The sequence below is a fragment of the Sceloporus occidentalis genome, unplaced genomic scaffold (assembly GCF_023333645.1).
Source record: "Sceloporus occidentalis isolate IW3139 unplaced genomic scaffold, rSceOcc1.0.p SCAF_2, whole genome shotgun sequence".
Lineage (NCBI taxonomy): Eukaryota > Metazoa > Chordata > Lepidosauria > Squamata > Phrynosomatidae > Sceloporus > Sceloporus occidentalis.
The window spans coordinates 257,573,490-257,589,188 of NW_028316982.1; the positions used below are offsets into that span (position 1 = coordinate 257,573,490).

At 41.8% G+C, this 15,699-nt stretch overlaps 1 protein-coding gene across 2 annotated transcripts; it reads left to right on the forward strand.

The window, feature by feature from the left end:
* Window positions 1–615: 615 nt before the first annotated feature.
* On the forward strand, window positions 616–15,239 carry CWC15 (CWC15 spliceosome associated protein). 2 transcript variants are annotated; one of them, XM_089512809.1, is made up of 7 exons: window positions 616–722; window positions 1,767–1,944; window positions 3,464–3,576; window positions 4,990–5,078; window positions 6,842–6,952; window positions 12,104–12,222; window positions 14,821–15,239. In XM_089512809.1, exons 2-7 carry the CDS (start codon window positions 1,814–1,816, stop codon window positions 14,948–14,950), a joined length of 693 nt encoding a protein of 230 aa, XP_089368935.1. In that variant the 5' UTR covers window positions 616–722; window positions 1,767–1,813; the 3' UTR covers window positions 14,951–15,239. The 2 variants fall into 2 exon arrangements, with proteins under 2 accessions (XP_089368935.1, XP_089368934.1); XM_089512808.1 differs by having other exon boundaries at window positions 620–726.
* Window positions 15,240–15,699: the final 460 nt, after the last annotated feature.

The window sequence follows — 15,699 nt, forward strand, 5'->3', positions numbered from 1 at the left end:
GTAACAAAGGCTGGATCCACACTGCAGAAATAATCCAGTTTGAGACCGCTTTAACTGCGCTGGCTCAGTGCTAGGGAATTCTGGGAATTGTAGTTTTGTGAGACAGCCTCCTCTGTCAGAGGGAGCTCTGGTGCCACAACAAACTACAATTCCCACAATTCTAAACTTTACAGAAACCCCTTTTAAAGACTCTAAACCCCTACTTCCGTCTTCAAAGTGGCCATGCCCCGCCCCTTCCTGTTTTCCCTGACTACCCTTGTAAAATGGCGGAGGTGACGCTCTATCACCTATATCTATGGTATCTACGTCGCTCTGCGGAGACAACATTAGCGCTGAGTTTTAGCCCATAGAGATAAAAATAGAGGTACAAGACATCATGGACTTGTGAGTCAAAAATAACCTGGAGGCACACAACAAGGAAAGCCTCACTCCACTCTTGAGGACAGCCTACTTATCTCTCTAAAACGGTTTCCGGATCGTTAAGTTATGAAGCAGAGTGAGACAAAATCCATTCCTAACCGTTCCCTAGAGGTGTTCCCGGAAGTGTAGGGATTTGTGTCACTCTAAATTTTTAATCTAGAATCACCCTCTTCCGCTTCCGCTTCAGTTTTAACTGGCGACTCTATGGTTTCGGGAGCGGTACATTCTGGGAAGGTGGAGGACTAATGGAGCGCCTGGCCTAACGAAGCAGAGCTGGGGACTAAAGCAAGGAAGGAAGCCAGGCAGGTAGGATGGGAACGGCTTTGTGGCGGCTCTTGTAGCCTTCAAGGCAGAGAAAGGGAAGGTTCTGCCCTTGGGGCAGAAGAAGGAAATGCAGAGATATAGGATGGAGACACCCGGCTTAAAGGGATCTGGGAGTCCCAGGAGACCACAAGTTGAACATGAGTCAAGAGTGCGATGCGGCAGCTAACAAGGCCAATGCGATTTTAGGCTGCATCAATAGAAGTAGAGTGTCTAGATCAAGGGAAGTCATAGTGCCACTCTGTTCTGGATGCAAGCTGCAGGAAAAGAGATTCCAGCTCAACATAAGGAGGAACCTCCTGAGAGTCAGGGCTGTTGGACAGGGGAACACACTCCTCTCCCGGAGTGCAGTGGAGTCTCCCTCCTTGGAGGTCTTTAAGCAGAGGCTGGATGGCCCTCTGTCAATGGGGATGCTTTGACTGAGAGTTCCTGCATGGCAGAAGGGGCTGGGCTGGACCAGGGCCCTTCATGGGGCCTCTTCCAACTCTATGACTTGCCCAAGGCCACCAAGCGGGAAGTCAAAGGCTTTCATGCCCAGCATCCATAGTTTTCTGTGGGGTTTTTAGGCAGGACTCTTTCCTAGAAGCCAAGATGATGAGATTGAGGCTGTTTTACTTTGGACGCATCATGAGATGACATGGCTCTTTAGGAAAAGGAGATAACGGTTAGTAAAGTGGGAGGCAGCAGGGAAAGAGGAGAACCACATTACAGACGGATCACAGAACGATAGAACTGTATACAAGGGCCCTGATCCAGTCCAGTCCCATTCTGCCATGCAGGAACTCTCAGTCAAAGCATCCCTGACAAATGGCCATCCAGCCTCTGTGTATTTCTCAATTGGTTTATACTTTTGTACTGTCTTTTTAACACAGTAAAATATATATTTTATGCTTAAGTCTTTGGGACTGAAACCCAAGCAGTTTATTTTTAAGCAAATTTGCATAAAATGGTCCTATGAAAGGGGTTGCCTTCGTACGTTTTGTTATGCTTATTAATCAGTGTTTTGTTTTGTTCTGCTATGACAGGATTCAATCTCCATCCATGATGCACATTTGATCCCAAGCTATTAAGGATGACGACTGCGGCGAGACCAACATTTGAACCTGCAAGAGGAGGCAGAGGGAAAGGAGAGGGCGACTTGAGTCAGCTCTCCAAACAGTATTCCAGCAGAGATCTTCCTTCTCATACTAAAATCAAATACAGGTAAAGGGCAGTTAACATTTCTTGTAGAATTTATTTGGGGAGTAATGCTTATTTTGCAGCAGATAATCCCCCTCCCCAAAAAGCACGATAAACAGCCATGTATCAAGCCCCTGTGAGAGGGAACAGTTACTACAGAAGAAAGTTCTGAAAGCAGACAAAAGCTGCATCTGCACTGCAGAAATAATGCAGCTTGACACCACTTTATCTGCCATGGCTCAGTGCTATGGAATTATGGGATCTGTAGTTTTATGAGACCTTTAGCCTTCTCTGTCAGAGAGCTCTGGTGCCACAACAAACTACAAATCCCAGGATTCCATAGCACTGAGCCATGGCAGTTAAACTGGTGTCAAACAGCATTATTTCTGCAGTGCAGACACGGCCAAAGCATGAGTTCTTTGTTTCTTTCTGGCTCTTGATGTGCCACAAATGCCATATATGTTAGCAGTCACAGGCCAATAAAAACTCAGGGAGTTAATAACATCCCTGGTTTTATATATAGGTCTGGTTTTCTTGGCTGTTGCAGAATGTCTTCTGTGCATAGAGCTTCATAGGTGTTTAATAAAGGCCAAACATCTGCTATAACCAAAGGGGTAAGAGCATCCTATCTCAACTGGATCCAGCAGAACCTAGGGGGGAAATACCCTGGTATTTTGGCAGACAAGCTCTTGGGGATCTTTCCTCTCTGCTTCCCCATCCCCACTTGTGTTGCAAGAAAACTAGTAAATTGATGGACTAGTAATTTTTGCGGCCAAAAAGAGATAAAATTCCTGTTAAGAGAATCGCTGTGGTGCAGAATTCAGATGTATAGTAAAGAATAATACCTCTTAGCATCTTCTGGTATGACTTCTTAACTCTAACGTCTTGCACAGCTGGAATCAGAACAGGCTATCTGAAAGGCCATGTGGACCTACCTGGATGTTAAGATAACTCGAACTTAGAGTTTCACTGTAGTCCTAGCAGAAATATTTTATTTAAATGTAAAACATGTTTTATATGAATAACCAATGTTTTAATTAAGGTCTCTTGCCTTTGGACATCAGGCTAATGATGATGGCTGAGAGTAGAGCCTTTTGGTTTTTTGGCACCCCAGTTCTGGAGTGTTTTATTTTATTTATTATTTATTTATTTTATTAATATGCCACCTTTCTCCCAAAAAGGGACCCAAGGCGGCTCACAAAGTCTACTCACAACAATACACAAGTCTAGAGTATTCTTCTCTAGACTTGTGTGTTGTGAAGTTTGATGTCCCAGGAGGGAGCACTTTTTATTTGTTCTTTATCCTCATGTTTTAAAAATCTGACTTTTTTTTGTGGATTTTAATATGTTTATTTATCGTTGTATTAAATATATGAGGTGCTTAGGAAACTTCCAGAATGAATACAGAGATAGTAATATGCTGTAAAAAAAATAGTGAGTGTTCAGTTTAGAGGAGATTTGAAATAGACACCTTTTCTCTCTTCCACTTGGCCACTGCCCAACGCCAGCTCTAAGGGAACCATTTCCCAATTCTTTGTTTCAGACAAACAACTCAGGATGCCCCTGAAGAGGTGCGCAACCGTGACTTCAGGAGGGAACTGGAGGAGCGTGAACGAGTTGCTGTGAGAGAGAAGAACAGAGACAGACCAGCACGAGGTCTGTGCTCTCCTAGTGGATCCTTGTTGCCTTTTGCAGGGCTTGGGGGGGGATCTCAGATCATGGTTTATGAACGGGTCAGGATCCACCTGTGTCTTGACTGTAGGACATTTAAGAAAGAAATCAGAGTAGAATTTTAAAATTACAGAACAGGTGCATGTTCAGAAGGCAGAAGAGACATTCCCCGGTCTACAAATAGTCAAGAAGGAGGAGAATTTCTTAACAGGTTGTAAATGTCTCCTGCAAAAGGTGGGAAGGGGTTTCAATAGTATCTCCAGGTTATTGGGAGTGTCAGGGGACACAAAGACAATGGGGAAGATTCTTGCAAAACAATAGAGTTTCTCTAAAGGCAAAGTTTTGAAATTCAGCAGATCAGCTTAATGTGGAGTTTTACCCGTTAAGATTTACATTCCCTTGGGTGACATGTCAGCTTATGGGATGAAGCTAATGATGGACAAAGACAGTGTTGGAAATAGGCAACCCTTCTTTTCTGTTTCTCTCACCACCTTTTCTGTCTCCCTTGTCACTTGGTAGACTGGGATATGCACAGATCATTGGCAGAGGGTTTTAAAATTAGGCTGATAACCATGATGAGTCCCTAGTTCCACTTCAACATTAGAGTCATTGGGAAGTCCTCAAGCAATTGGTTCTAGAGATAGATGCTGGCATATAGGTGTGTCCAGTGGGTCTCAAATGATAGTGTGGGACCCCAGGGGAGACACAAGAGTTTCCTGGGGGGGGGGGAGTTGTGAGACTTGGAGACCCTGATCCCACTCCTACTCCTCCTTTTCCCAAACTCTGTCCTGGAGGGGAAGAGAAAGGCAAGGAGGACATTTGGAGCCTCTGCCTGAAGGAGAAGGAGAACTATTTCCTTATAAAATGTTAAAATATGAATGTCTGAATGAAAATATATACAGAAAACATTTTTATTTTTATGAATATTTTTATTCATATACTACATCAAGGAAAGGGGCACGTGATGTCTGCATGTAGATGGAAAAGGAGTTACAAGGGTAAAAAATTTTGGGAACCACTGAGCTTGTTGATTGTAACCTATGTGTAGCATGTAAGAATCAGGTGCAGATCTTTGTAAATTGAAAACAGTCTCTTTTTCAGAAAAATTACCAGATACTGATATGAACTTGTCTGCATTGGTACTGAGATTAGTAAAAAAAATCTGTGAGCTCGTATTTTTAGTAGTGTCATTGAAATAAATTCAGTTTAGGTGAAAGTCTGTTTCAGTCCCTTTTCATAGAATCATAGAGATGGAAGAGACCACAAGGGCCATCCAGTCCAATCCTATGCTGTGCAGGAACTCTCAATCAAAGCATTCCTGACAGATGGCCATCCAGCCTCTTTCATTTCTCCTGGCCTTCTGAATTCTTAACTATTTTTCCTGTATTTCTTTTACAGAGCATACAACATCATCTTCAGTGTCTAAGAAGCCCCGATTAGATCAGATACCAGCAGCTAACTTGGATGCAGATGATCCACTGACTGATGTATGTATTCTCAGTTGCTGGGGAGCAGTACAGCAGAACATAGAAAACTGCATTATGCCAAATCATCAAACCATCTCATAGCATGGAAAACAGCTACATTTTTTAGACTACACTTCTACAGATTCCTCAACCAACTTGGCCAGTGGCAGTAATTGCTGAGGAATTCTAGAAGCTTGGTTCAGGAGGGTGGGACTTTTCTAAGCTCTGGCCCACTAAACCCAATCAGACCATCTACTCTGAGAACTATCAGCTTTCTGTTTCTCTGAAACAGAGGTTTTTGCTGTTACCTGTTATGTTATCTGTTTTTAGCTGAATATTGCCAGGGGCGAAAACTAGGGCCTTGTTTGTGACAGGCATATGTCCTGCCATGATACAATGGTCCAGTTTTTAAAGAAAGGAATGACACAGACTCAAAAGACCAGGTCTGCAAAAGACCAGAGTGTTTTAAAATCAATGGTGACATATTTAAATCAATCATTCAATCATTTCACTTTATTTATATTCAATTCTGTTGCATCTTAAACTACACTGGAAAGATGCCCAGTCTCAAAAATAACAATGACAATAATAATAATAACAATAAAAGTTCATCAGAGAAAACTTAGCTTTCTGATATTGGCACACAGTAGACAGAATGGCTGGGATAGAGATTCTTAGCACTATGGACTATGGGGAGATGTCCGTCTCCCTGAATTACCTGGAGTCCCAGTTGAGGGCATATATCACTTAGATCCTTTCAAAAGCTATGAGGTGTTGGGAGAAGGTCTCTTTGCCATAATATGTGCCATAATATATTCAGTAGGCCTATACAACTTGCCATCAGCTAAGCTAAATAACAGTCTAGGAGTCAGGGCTTCATAAGCCTCCCTGTTTAGCCATTTGTATTGGGCACTGTCGATCACATAATTATCCACAGTTACATAGCTACAATGCCTACAATGGGATGGGCTGCCCTTGATGCAGGCCTAAAATTCTTGTGTTTCTTATTTGTGTTAGAGAGGTTAAAGCAGAGTTTTGCAAAAATGACCTCCAAGCCTGTTAATGAGGCCTCCAAGCTCCCCACTAGTATATGTGTGTGTGTATTTCTCAAAATACCACTCTGTATTTTCTAAGGGACCTGGGGGACAATTTTCCCAGTCTGTTCTAGAAAAATCCTTCTTTATAACCAGGAAGTAAACTGACAGTGACATCCAGTTTATTTCCTGGGTTTAAAAGAGCCCAGAAGGGAAGAAATTTGGTGAAATTTCATTCTACGCTAGAAGGTTCAGGGGGCATTTTGATGATATATTTTTTAAGGGTTCAGGGTTGGGACTTACTGTGGGGTGCAGCTCTCAGGTTTACTGAGAGATGTGTTTGCTCTGCTGTATGTCTCTTCTGTTCACACTGAGATAACTTCATCACCACCCTGTGATCAGTTCTCACTTTGAATATTTAGGAACTTGACAGATTGAGTTCAGAGACTCTAGTTTCAGTTAATGTTTTCTCTTATTAAGTAGAAAGCTGAGAAGGAGGTATACATTGCAGTATTTTTATGAGCTCAAACATCAGACTCTTCAACATGTTTGATAACTTTTTAATATTTTGGGTGCACATGTGAGGATCATAAATTGCATCCATTCATGAGCACAGTTTCAGGTGTCAATTGAGTCATACTTTACAGAACACTGAGTTGTGTGTGGTGCTGTGTAGGAAGCTGTGAGTAAACATTTCTGCACTGGGTAGGAAATGGAAACACAAGTTAACTGACCTTGCTGTCTTTGTAGGAGGATGACGAAGATGAAGACTATGACGAAGAGAGTGATGATGATACAGCTGCTCTTTTAGCCGAACTAGAAAAGATTAAAAAGGAACGTGCCGAAGAGCAGGCTCGAAAGGTAAATGCACCAATTAAATCTTATTGAACAGACTGCCTTAAATCAACACATCACACTGGTCTGCTTCTGATACAGTTCTGTGTCTGCTTGTGACAAAAGTGGGCAAATTGGTTATCCTCTAGGGGCTTTAAATAATAACTTCCAAAATCCCTGATCCTTGGTCCTATAGGCTGCAGCTTGTGGGAATTGTAGACCAAAATATCTGGAGGAGATGAGATTGCCTTCCCTTGGTGTATATCAGCCTTAACATAGTACTGTCTCTCTTGAATGGCAGTGATTTTCCTGTGTTTTGGCCAGATATCTTTTCCTGTCCTGCTTTCAAAAATCCTTTTAACCAGAGCATTAAAGACTGACAACACACTCTACTAGGCAGAAGTGTCTACCTTGACACTTGAGCTGTGGCTGTCATGTAGGGTTTGACTTAACAGTTGCAGATCTTGAATTTTGACGCACTTAAGTACTGTATGGGCATTGGTAAGTGCTGAAGACATTTTTCACACTTTTATTGCTACAACCAAATAATGTGTTATCCATGTTTCCATGGTTATTGTACTTCACTCTAGGGAGAATGCCTGCCCTTTTGTGTTTCTTCCACAAGCTCATATTGGGCTAGCTCTCCACACTCTGCTTTATATAGATACCAAATATTCCTACAGGAGAAACCCATAGGAAAAGTGAACTGAGAGCCCAAGGTGGAAAGGGTTGCAGGGCTTTCCTTCTTTCTGTTTCTTTCTTTTTCTCTTTGTTCCACTACAATCCTGTGGTACCACTGTCATATATACACATGTACACATGAAATTAAATTAGAAGTGATCTCCAAATAGAAATGGTCTAGAGGGCAAATGTGAGCCCGCAACATCTAAAGGGTGAGATTTTGTTAATGAAATTAGCCCAGGAGTGTGGCCCATGGGGGTATTTTCTCCACCCCAGTTTTAAGCAGACAAGAGTTCATGACAGCAGTTTTAACTTTCTACATTCCAAGGGTGTATTCCTATAGTTAACTGTTACACTGCTGCTCATTTTTGAATAGTGCTCAAGCCATATTTAAGACTTGCAGACAGTGAACCCTCAAGTAATAATAAAAGTAAGAAGCTTCATACAAGACTGTTGTGTGGACAGGCAGCAGTAAGCCCTCTATAGTAATCAAGTTGTACCAAAAGAGAAATCTTAACCAAAATAACTGAACATCAGATCTAAGCAGAATGATATCACTGTATACACATCTTCAAGGAAAACACGTTATAGATATTATTCTTTGGTGCCACTAGAGGCCACCAGAAATTGCTGAAGCTATAGTACTCTGCACAGTCAGTTGTCAGTCTTAATGGGGATTCTCATCCTTTGTCAATCCCCTCCTCAAGTTCCCTTTGAACATAGGAAGCTGCTGTTACCCAAAAGCCGAGGATCCTGGGAGGGCAACCACAAATTGTATTCAGTGGACATAGCAATGTAGTCGAATTTGTAATTGGCTGATGAGTCCAAACACAAAGGGTGTTCAGCAATGGCTCCCCTTCATCTTGGAGAGAAATGGCCAGTAGGGTGCCACAGAGTTCTGTCTTGGGCTCAGTGCTATTCAACATCTTTATCAATGACTTGAATGAAAGAATAGGGGGCATGCTTATCAAATTTGCAGATGACATCAAATTAGGAGGAGTAGCTAATACCCCAGAGGACAGGATCAGTATTCAAAATGACCTTAATAGATTAGAAATCTGGGCCAAAACTAACAAAATGAATTTCAACAGGGAGAAATGTAAGGTATTGCACTTAAGACAAAAAAAAAAAATGAAATGCATAGACACAAGATGGGGGACACCTGGCTGAAAGAAACTACATGTGAAAGGTATCTAGGAGTCCTAGTAGACCACAAGTTGAACGTGAGTCAACAGTGTGATGAAGCAGCTAAAAAGGCCAATGTGATTCTAGGCTGCATCAGTAGACACATAGTTTCGAGATCAAGGGAAGTAATAATGCCACCGTATTCTGTTTTGTTCAGCAATACTCACAGCCATTTAGTTACATGTATCCTTTACCCATGGCCTCAGGTTTATATGGCCACTCATGAGAAGTTCATTTAAAGGCCATCATAACCTTCCCAAGTTCATGTTTTCTTTCTTTTGTCTTTCTGTAACTACTGTTATAACAAAATATACTACTATTATACCAAAATAACACGGGACATGCAGGGTGTGCTAACACTGCCCTATCTCGTGCCATTGATTCATTTAACACAGCACAACACTTCTTCCTGTGATCCGCATTGGGTCTCCAAATGTAGGCCTTTTCCCAAGCTTTTTCAACTGATTGAATCTACTAATATTCTTCTTTGTGCTTGTCTTCAACCTTTTTGTGCATATGCTAATATGTATCAGTTGAGATAGTATGGTTCAGCAGCCAGTACTGATCAATTCTGATTTCACTTTGTATCTCACCCTGCTTCAGGCATACCACACATCTGTAAAGATTCAAAACTTGCTGTATTCTTCATTATTAATATGGACCTAATTAGGTGACCAGCAACTGGTACACCAGAATACCAAGGGGTTTTTTTGTATGCTAACAGCCTGAGATGTCCCTTAATCACTTCATATTTCATTTTGCTGCTGTCTTTCATGATGATGATGATGATGATGATGATGATGATATTTGTTACCCACCTCTCCCCATGTATACATCTCATGTCTGTGAGAACTTCTACATTCCCAAGAGCAAACTAAATCTGTTCCTGCTAAACCTAGGTCCTGATCCTAGCAAACCTTTTGTTGCAATTCAGGATGATTTATTTTCTCTGAAATAGTTTTAAACAGATATTACATACAAAGTGTCTTTTCAGATGTGAAGGTGTGCTTGAAGCAAGGTGGGATGAATAATAATAATAAGATTTCCAGTAGTCAGAGAAAAAGGTACTCATGCTAGGCAATTTGCTGAACATCAGCCCTTTTCCCTGATTTCTCACAAGCAGTAGGACCTCTTTAAAATAAATGCATAGCAAAATTATTCAGCTTCTCAGGAACCAGAGTTCTGCAGCATATACAGAGCTTTTCATATAATATCTGTTTAAAACTATTCCAGAGTCAAGAAGTCACCCTGAATTGAAACAAAAGGTTTGCAAGGATTGGAATTGGGGATTAGCTGGAATAGATTTAGTTTGCTCTTACGAATGTAAAAAGTTCTCACATGCGAAAGCCAAGTACATTTACCACTTCTTGCCCATTGTCCATATGTCTGTGATTAGAGGGTAGTGGTTTGGCCATTGTAATACCTGGCTTCCAGTTGGGTTTAAGCTTTGCCTGCCCTACCCTTTTTCAAAAACAAAACAGAAATCAGATCTGATTGTGGTTACGTCTGTGACTGAACTTCTTAGTGGAAAGACAGAAGTTTAAATCTGAAGGTCAGTTCTTTAATTTTTGGGACTCGTTGCTCCCTATTCTGGATATATAAAGCCAGAATCTCAAAGTGGTTTCTGGCTGCAGTCTGGTTCTTCATTTATTTCCAGAAAATATGATAGCTGCACCTTAAAACTGATACATCCAAAAAAATTTTTTAAAAAACATCCCTAAATATATTTGAAAAGATGTCCAGAAATTATTTGTGACTGAGGCCCTTTACAAACGGGCCTTTGTGGCGCCCTGTCACATGCTAGGGGTTGGCCGAGGACCTAGCGTCCATACCAGCCTCACCCCTAGCACGTGACGGGGGCGTAATAATGGCGGCACCCTATTCACACGGGCGCCGCCATTTTGATGTATCAGGCGCATAGCGCCCGCACGTCACGCCCCGGATGTGACGCCGCGAGTGCGCAAGTAGCTCCTTGCGGCATCCCATCTGGGGCGCAAGAAGAAGTGCCATTTTGGCGCTGCTTCTTCGCTGCGTCCGGGAACCGTGCGGTTTGGCTGCTGCGGTTCCCGGACGCAGCAACCGCCAGTGGCAGCAAAGCGCCGCTTTTCGGTGGTCTGTAACCCACCTAAGTTTCCAGCTTTCTGTCTATCAGTTTGAAAAGCTGAGCACTTCTATATAACTCTAACAGAGGAAGTACCAGGCTTCACGCAGCTTAGTAACTCCTTAGTCTTCAACCTTCAAAATCATCAACCAACCCAAGGAATCTTCTCTCCTAATCAACCACCTCAGTGTTTCTCCCCCTTAGTTACTCAGCTACTCTTTCTCTCTATCACCTTGGCACTCATTCTTTTTCTGTTATGACCCTGCTCTTTTCCTCCTGTTGGTATTTCCTCTGGTTACTGTCCTCCCTGTTCTTTGCCAGACAGCAGTACCTTTTCTCTCTCCTAACCTATTGATAAGTTTTAAGGCTCTGCAACTGTTTCCCTTGATATGCTAACATGGTGTAGTGGATTGAATGTTGAACTACAACTCTGGAGACCAAATCTCTGCTGAGCCATGGGGACCCACTGGTTGACCTTGGGCAACTTGTATTCTCTCAGTCTCAGACGAAAATAATGGCAAACTTCCTCTGAACAAATCTCAACAAGAAAAGCCAGTGTTAGGTTTGCTATAGGTTCATCATAAATAGCAAACAACTTGAATGCACAGAGCAATGCGTCTTTCCCACAAAGAGCTGTTTAAAGGCCTTATGGAGCGATGAATATGCCAAGAATGACTACAGCTTATACTGAGGAGGGAGCTAGCTTGTTTTCTGCTGCTCCAGAGACTAGGACCTGGAGCAATGGATACAAGCTAGAGCAAAAGAGATTCCACCTCAACATTAGGAGGAACTTCCTGACAGTAAGGGCTGTTCGACAGTGGAACAAACTCCCTCGGAGTGTAGCAGAGTCCCCTTCCTTAGAAATCTTTAAACAGAGGCTGGATGGCCATCTGTCGGGGATGCTTTGATTGAGATTTCCTGCATGACAGGGGGTTGGACTGGATGGCCTTTGCGGTCTCTTCCAACTCTATGATTCTATGAGCTTCTTCTGTGTTAGGGACATCTTCCACTTAGTGACTAACGTTGGTACTACAAGATGCAGGTAGAAATTAATTAAAATCAATTACGTAACTTACTATCCCTCCAATATCCATCCATATGATCTCATTCATATGAATGCCAAGTTTTGAGATGCCTTGCAGTTATGATGCAGACAGATGCACATTCTCCTTTGTTGGTATAGATGGGTCAATTTTTTCTCATCTTGACAGGAACAAGAACAAAAGGCTGAAGAGGAGAGGATACGGATGGAAAACATCCTGAGTGGCAACCCTTTGTTGAATCTTACTGGCCCTGTGCAGCCTCAGGCAAATTTCAAAGTAAAAAGAAGGTATGATGGTGTTATTTTTGGATTCCTAAAATATACTTCCATCGGTTCTCCGTTCATATACAATTCCAGAGCTATTAAACTGGATTTTAATCACATTGTTCAGGGGATTATTATTATTATTATTAACCTTTATTTATAAAGCGCTGTAAATTTACACAGCGTGTACATACAGTCTTTTTAATTAGATGGTTCCCTGCCCTCAGGCTTACAATCTAAAAAGACACCACACAAAAGGAGAAGGGAGTAGTGGTGGGGAAGGGGATGAGGTCCAGCAGTTCCTCTCTACCTCCAAGGCCTGGACCAAGGCAGATGGACTGGAGGGAGGGCTTAGCTTCATAATGGATGATTAATCTTCATCCAGGGAGGCAAGCGACAATTATGCAAGACCTGGGAACGCTTCTCTGAACAGGACAGTCTTCAACTCCGTTTTGAAGCTGGTTAAAGAAGTGATGGCTCTTGTTCGGGGGGGGGGGGGGAGAAGGTTCCAGGAGTGAGGGGCAGCAAGTGAAAAGGGGTGAATCCGAGATGGGGCAGAGGAAATCCTGGGCTGGGACAGCAGACCTTGACTACCAGAACGGAGGGCCCTAGTGGGAAGGTGAGGAGAAAGAAGGTCTGATAAGTAAGGAGGGGCCAGCCCATGGAGGGCTTTAAACGTCGACAGCAGGAGCTTATACTGAATGCAGAAAGGGAGGGGGAGCCAGTGAAGGGATGCCAGTAAAGGAGAGATATGGTCAGAGCGGTGAGCGGATGTGATAATGCGTGCAGCTGAATGCTGGACAGAAATTAAAGGACGGAGGTGAGAAAAAGGAAGCCCTGCCAGAAGGATGTTACATTAATCAAGTCATGAGATCACTAAGGCATGGACCAGGATCTTGGCAGTAGAGGCGGCGAAAAATGGTCGGATGCTTTTTAATCTGATCATCTAAACTGTACGAAATCTATAGAACAAGTACAATGTCCGCAGTGGATCTAAAGGGAAAGGCTTAGAGATGGATAATAGTTACTAAAACCAGAAGGGGAAAGGTTAAGGGAAAGCATGGGCTTTACCAGTTCATAAGCTTCTCTCTTATTGGATATGGTTTATCTTATTGCCAGTTTGTTAATTTGCAAGGCTGTTCTACAGAGACAGGTAGGTACACATCTTTATAACAAATAATGGCCTGTTACAGACTGCCAAAATAAAGCTGCTTCAGGTCTCTTTGGAAGTATGCTGTTTAAACGATGCATGCATCCTAAGAGTCCAGAGGTCGCACCAAAGCCACGCTCCAGTCCTAAGGACTAGAGTGCAGCTTTGGTGCAGCTTCCGGATTCTTAGGACCCACGCATCATTTAAACAGCATACCTCCAAAGAGACCCGAAGCAGCTTTATTTTGGCAGTCTGTAACAGGCCAATGCTTCTATAGAAGGTTTTATCTCACACTTTTTGGCATCATTGAGCTACATGCTGTTTTTCCAGGTATCTGCTCTTGATTTAAACAGTTTGCTATAAATACTGTTTTATACATTTTGACCATTTGTCCTTGAGTTTGCAAAGGAACAACTTCATCCTTGGGGATGTAGAAGGTTATATCCTTGGCCGGGTCCCTTTAACAGTAGTAAACCAAGATCCACTGCAAGAGTTCACAGGGATGAACATTTGCTTTGCCATTCTAAGTAGCATGGAAGAAGAGCCCCCGTTGGGCTTGTGTTCTGACCAGTCAGTTTTCTCTCAGTGCAGATGTGTTCATCAAGAAAATATACAGGGCTCCAGATGAAATGTTTCTCTTCTCCCTGCAATATTCTGCTGCTGCCAAAGATTATTCCAGTGGCTTTTTGTGGATTTTTGGGGCTATATGGCTATGTTCTGGAAGAATTTATTCCTGACGTTTCACCTGCATCTGTGGCTGCATCTTTCTCTGTAGATGCCAGCCACAGATGCAGGTGAAACATCAGAAATAAATTCTTCCAGAACGTGGCCACATAGCCCGAAAAAACCACAAAAAACTATGGATACCGGCCATGAAAGCGTTCATTATTCCAGTGGTTTCTCAGTCAGGATGGTGACAGGGAACATCAGTCACTTGACCAACTGCAGTTCCAATCATCTGTAAACTCTGGATGCCCCTTTTCATGAAATACTATGTACACATATTTGGGAGTAAGTTCCACTGCATTTAGCAGAGCTTAGTTCTAAGTAAACTGAATAAGATGGGCTCTAGTCTTCTTTGAAAGCCTTTCACTGTTACACAATTTAGTCTCTTAAGGTGCCATGAGACTATTTTTACAGCAACAGACTTACACTGGGAACTCTTTGAGTTAATGTGTAAATTAGCAAACTAATTAATTAATGTGCTTTGTTGGCAGCTAGCTGAGTTTAATACTCTCTTGTGGATCTCAGCAGTCATAGAGCTCCTTGGAATGCCCACAGAACCAGGAAATGTCTGTTGGCAAAGCAATGGCCCAAATACTTTTTATCATATCTATATGTACCAAAAGTCAAATTATACCAAAATATGATAGTGTGGATTAATGTCTGTCTATGTCTTGCTCATGTTGTACTATTTCTCCTGTTTAGTAAAGCTGATTTATTTTATTTCTCTTTTCTATCCTGCTTTTTAGATGGGATGATGATGTTGTCTTCAAGAACTGTGCAAAGGGGGTTGATGAGATGAAAAAGGATAAAAGGTTTGTCAACGACACACTGAGGTCTGAATTTCACAAAAAGTTTATGGAAAAATACATCAAGTAGACCATCCTTTTAAAAAATAAATTCTGTGTTGCTAATAGACTGAATGATCCATCTGAAAAAAGTTCTGGTTTAAAGTGAGACTTCGTCATCAAGTAGCAACTTTAGCCCAAGGTCACTCATGCCTTTTTAACTTAATTCATTATCTGGAATATTTTTTGGTTTTTCTTATTTCAACTAGGCCAGCTTATTTCCCAAGAATGTTTTTTTTTCCTTATTGCTATCAATTTGTTTTTCATGCTATTTCTGTAAATGTTTTGAAAATAATTTGCAATAAATTCTTCACACTGAAGGCTGAAGCTTTATTCAAATTACTGTCACAAGTGGAAGATATGTAGCAAATATTTTATAAGAAAGATAATGCATATAACCTTGTTGCCTGAGCTGTATCCCACATCATGGGAGGGAAGGAAGGTGAACAAACACTTCTGTCTTTGCTCCTCACAGCAGCCAGCAAGTAGAAATCTGACTCAATCCACTAACACATTCCCTGGATCAGGGGTAGGCAACCTTTTTGAGCCGGGGGCCGGGTTGCTGTCCCTCAGACAACTGGGGGGCCGAAGCCAAAAAATAAATAATTAAATAATTTTTTAAAAAAATTAAATATATAAATAAACCAGGACAAAGGTAGGACAAAATTTTCAAATGGAAGACACTTTTTTTAAAAAAATGGAGGACACACGAAAAAATTTGCTGATTTTTAAAAAAATGTTAATATAAATGCATGTTTCTGAGGCTTCTATAGACAATTG

What these genes read in the sequence shown, in the direction of transcription:
- CWC15 (XM_089512809.1), top strand. Translation starts at nt 1,814, where the DNA reads ATGACGACTGCGGCGAGACCAACATTTGAACCTGCAAGAGGAGGCAGA. An exon ending in CATACTAAAATCAAATACAG is followed by an intron (nt 1,945 to 3,463) that starts GTAAAGGGCAGT and finishes TCTTTGTTTCAG; the next exon opens with ACAAACAACTCAGGATGCCC. An exon ending in CCGAAGAGCAGGCTCGAAAG is followed by an intron (nt 6,953 to 12,103) that starts GTAAATGCACCA and finishes TCATCTTGACAG; the next exon opens with GAACAAGAACAAAAGGCTGA.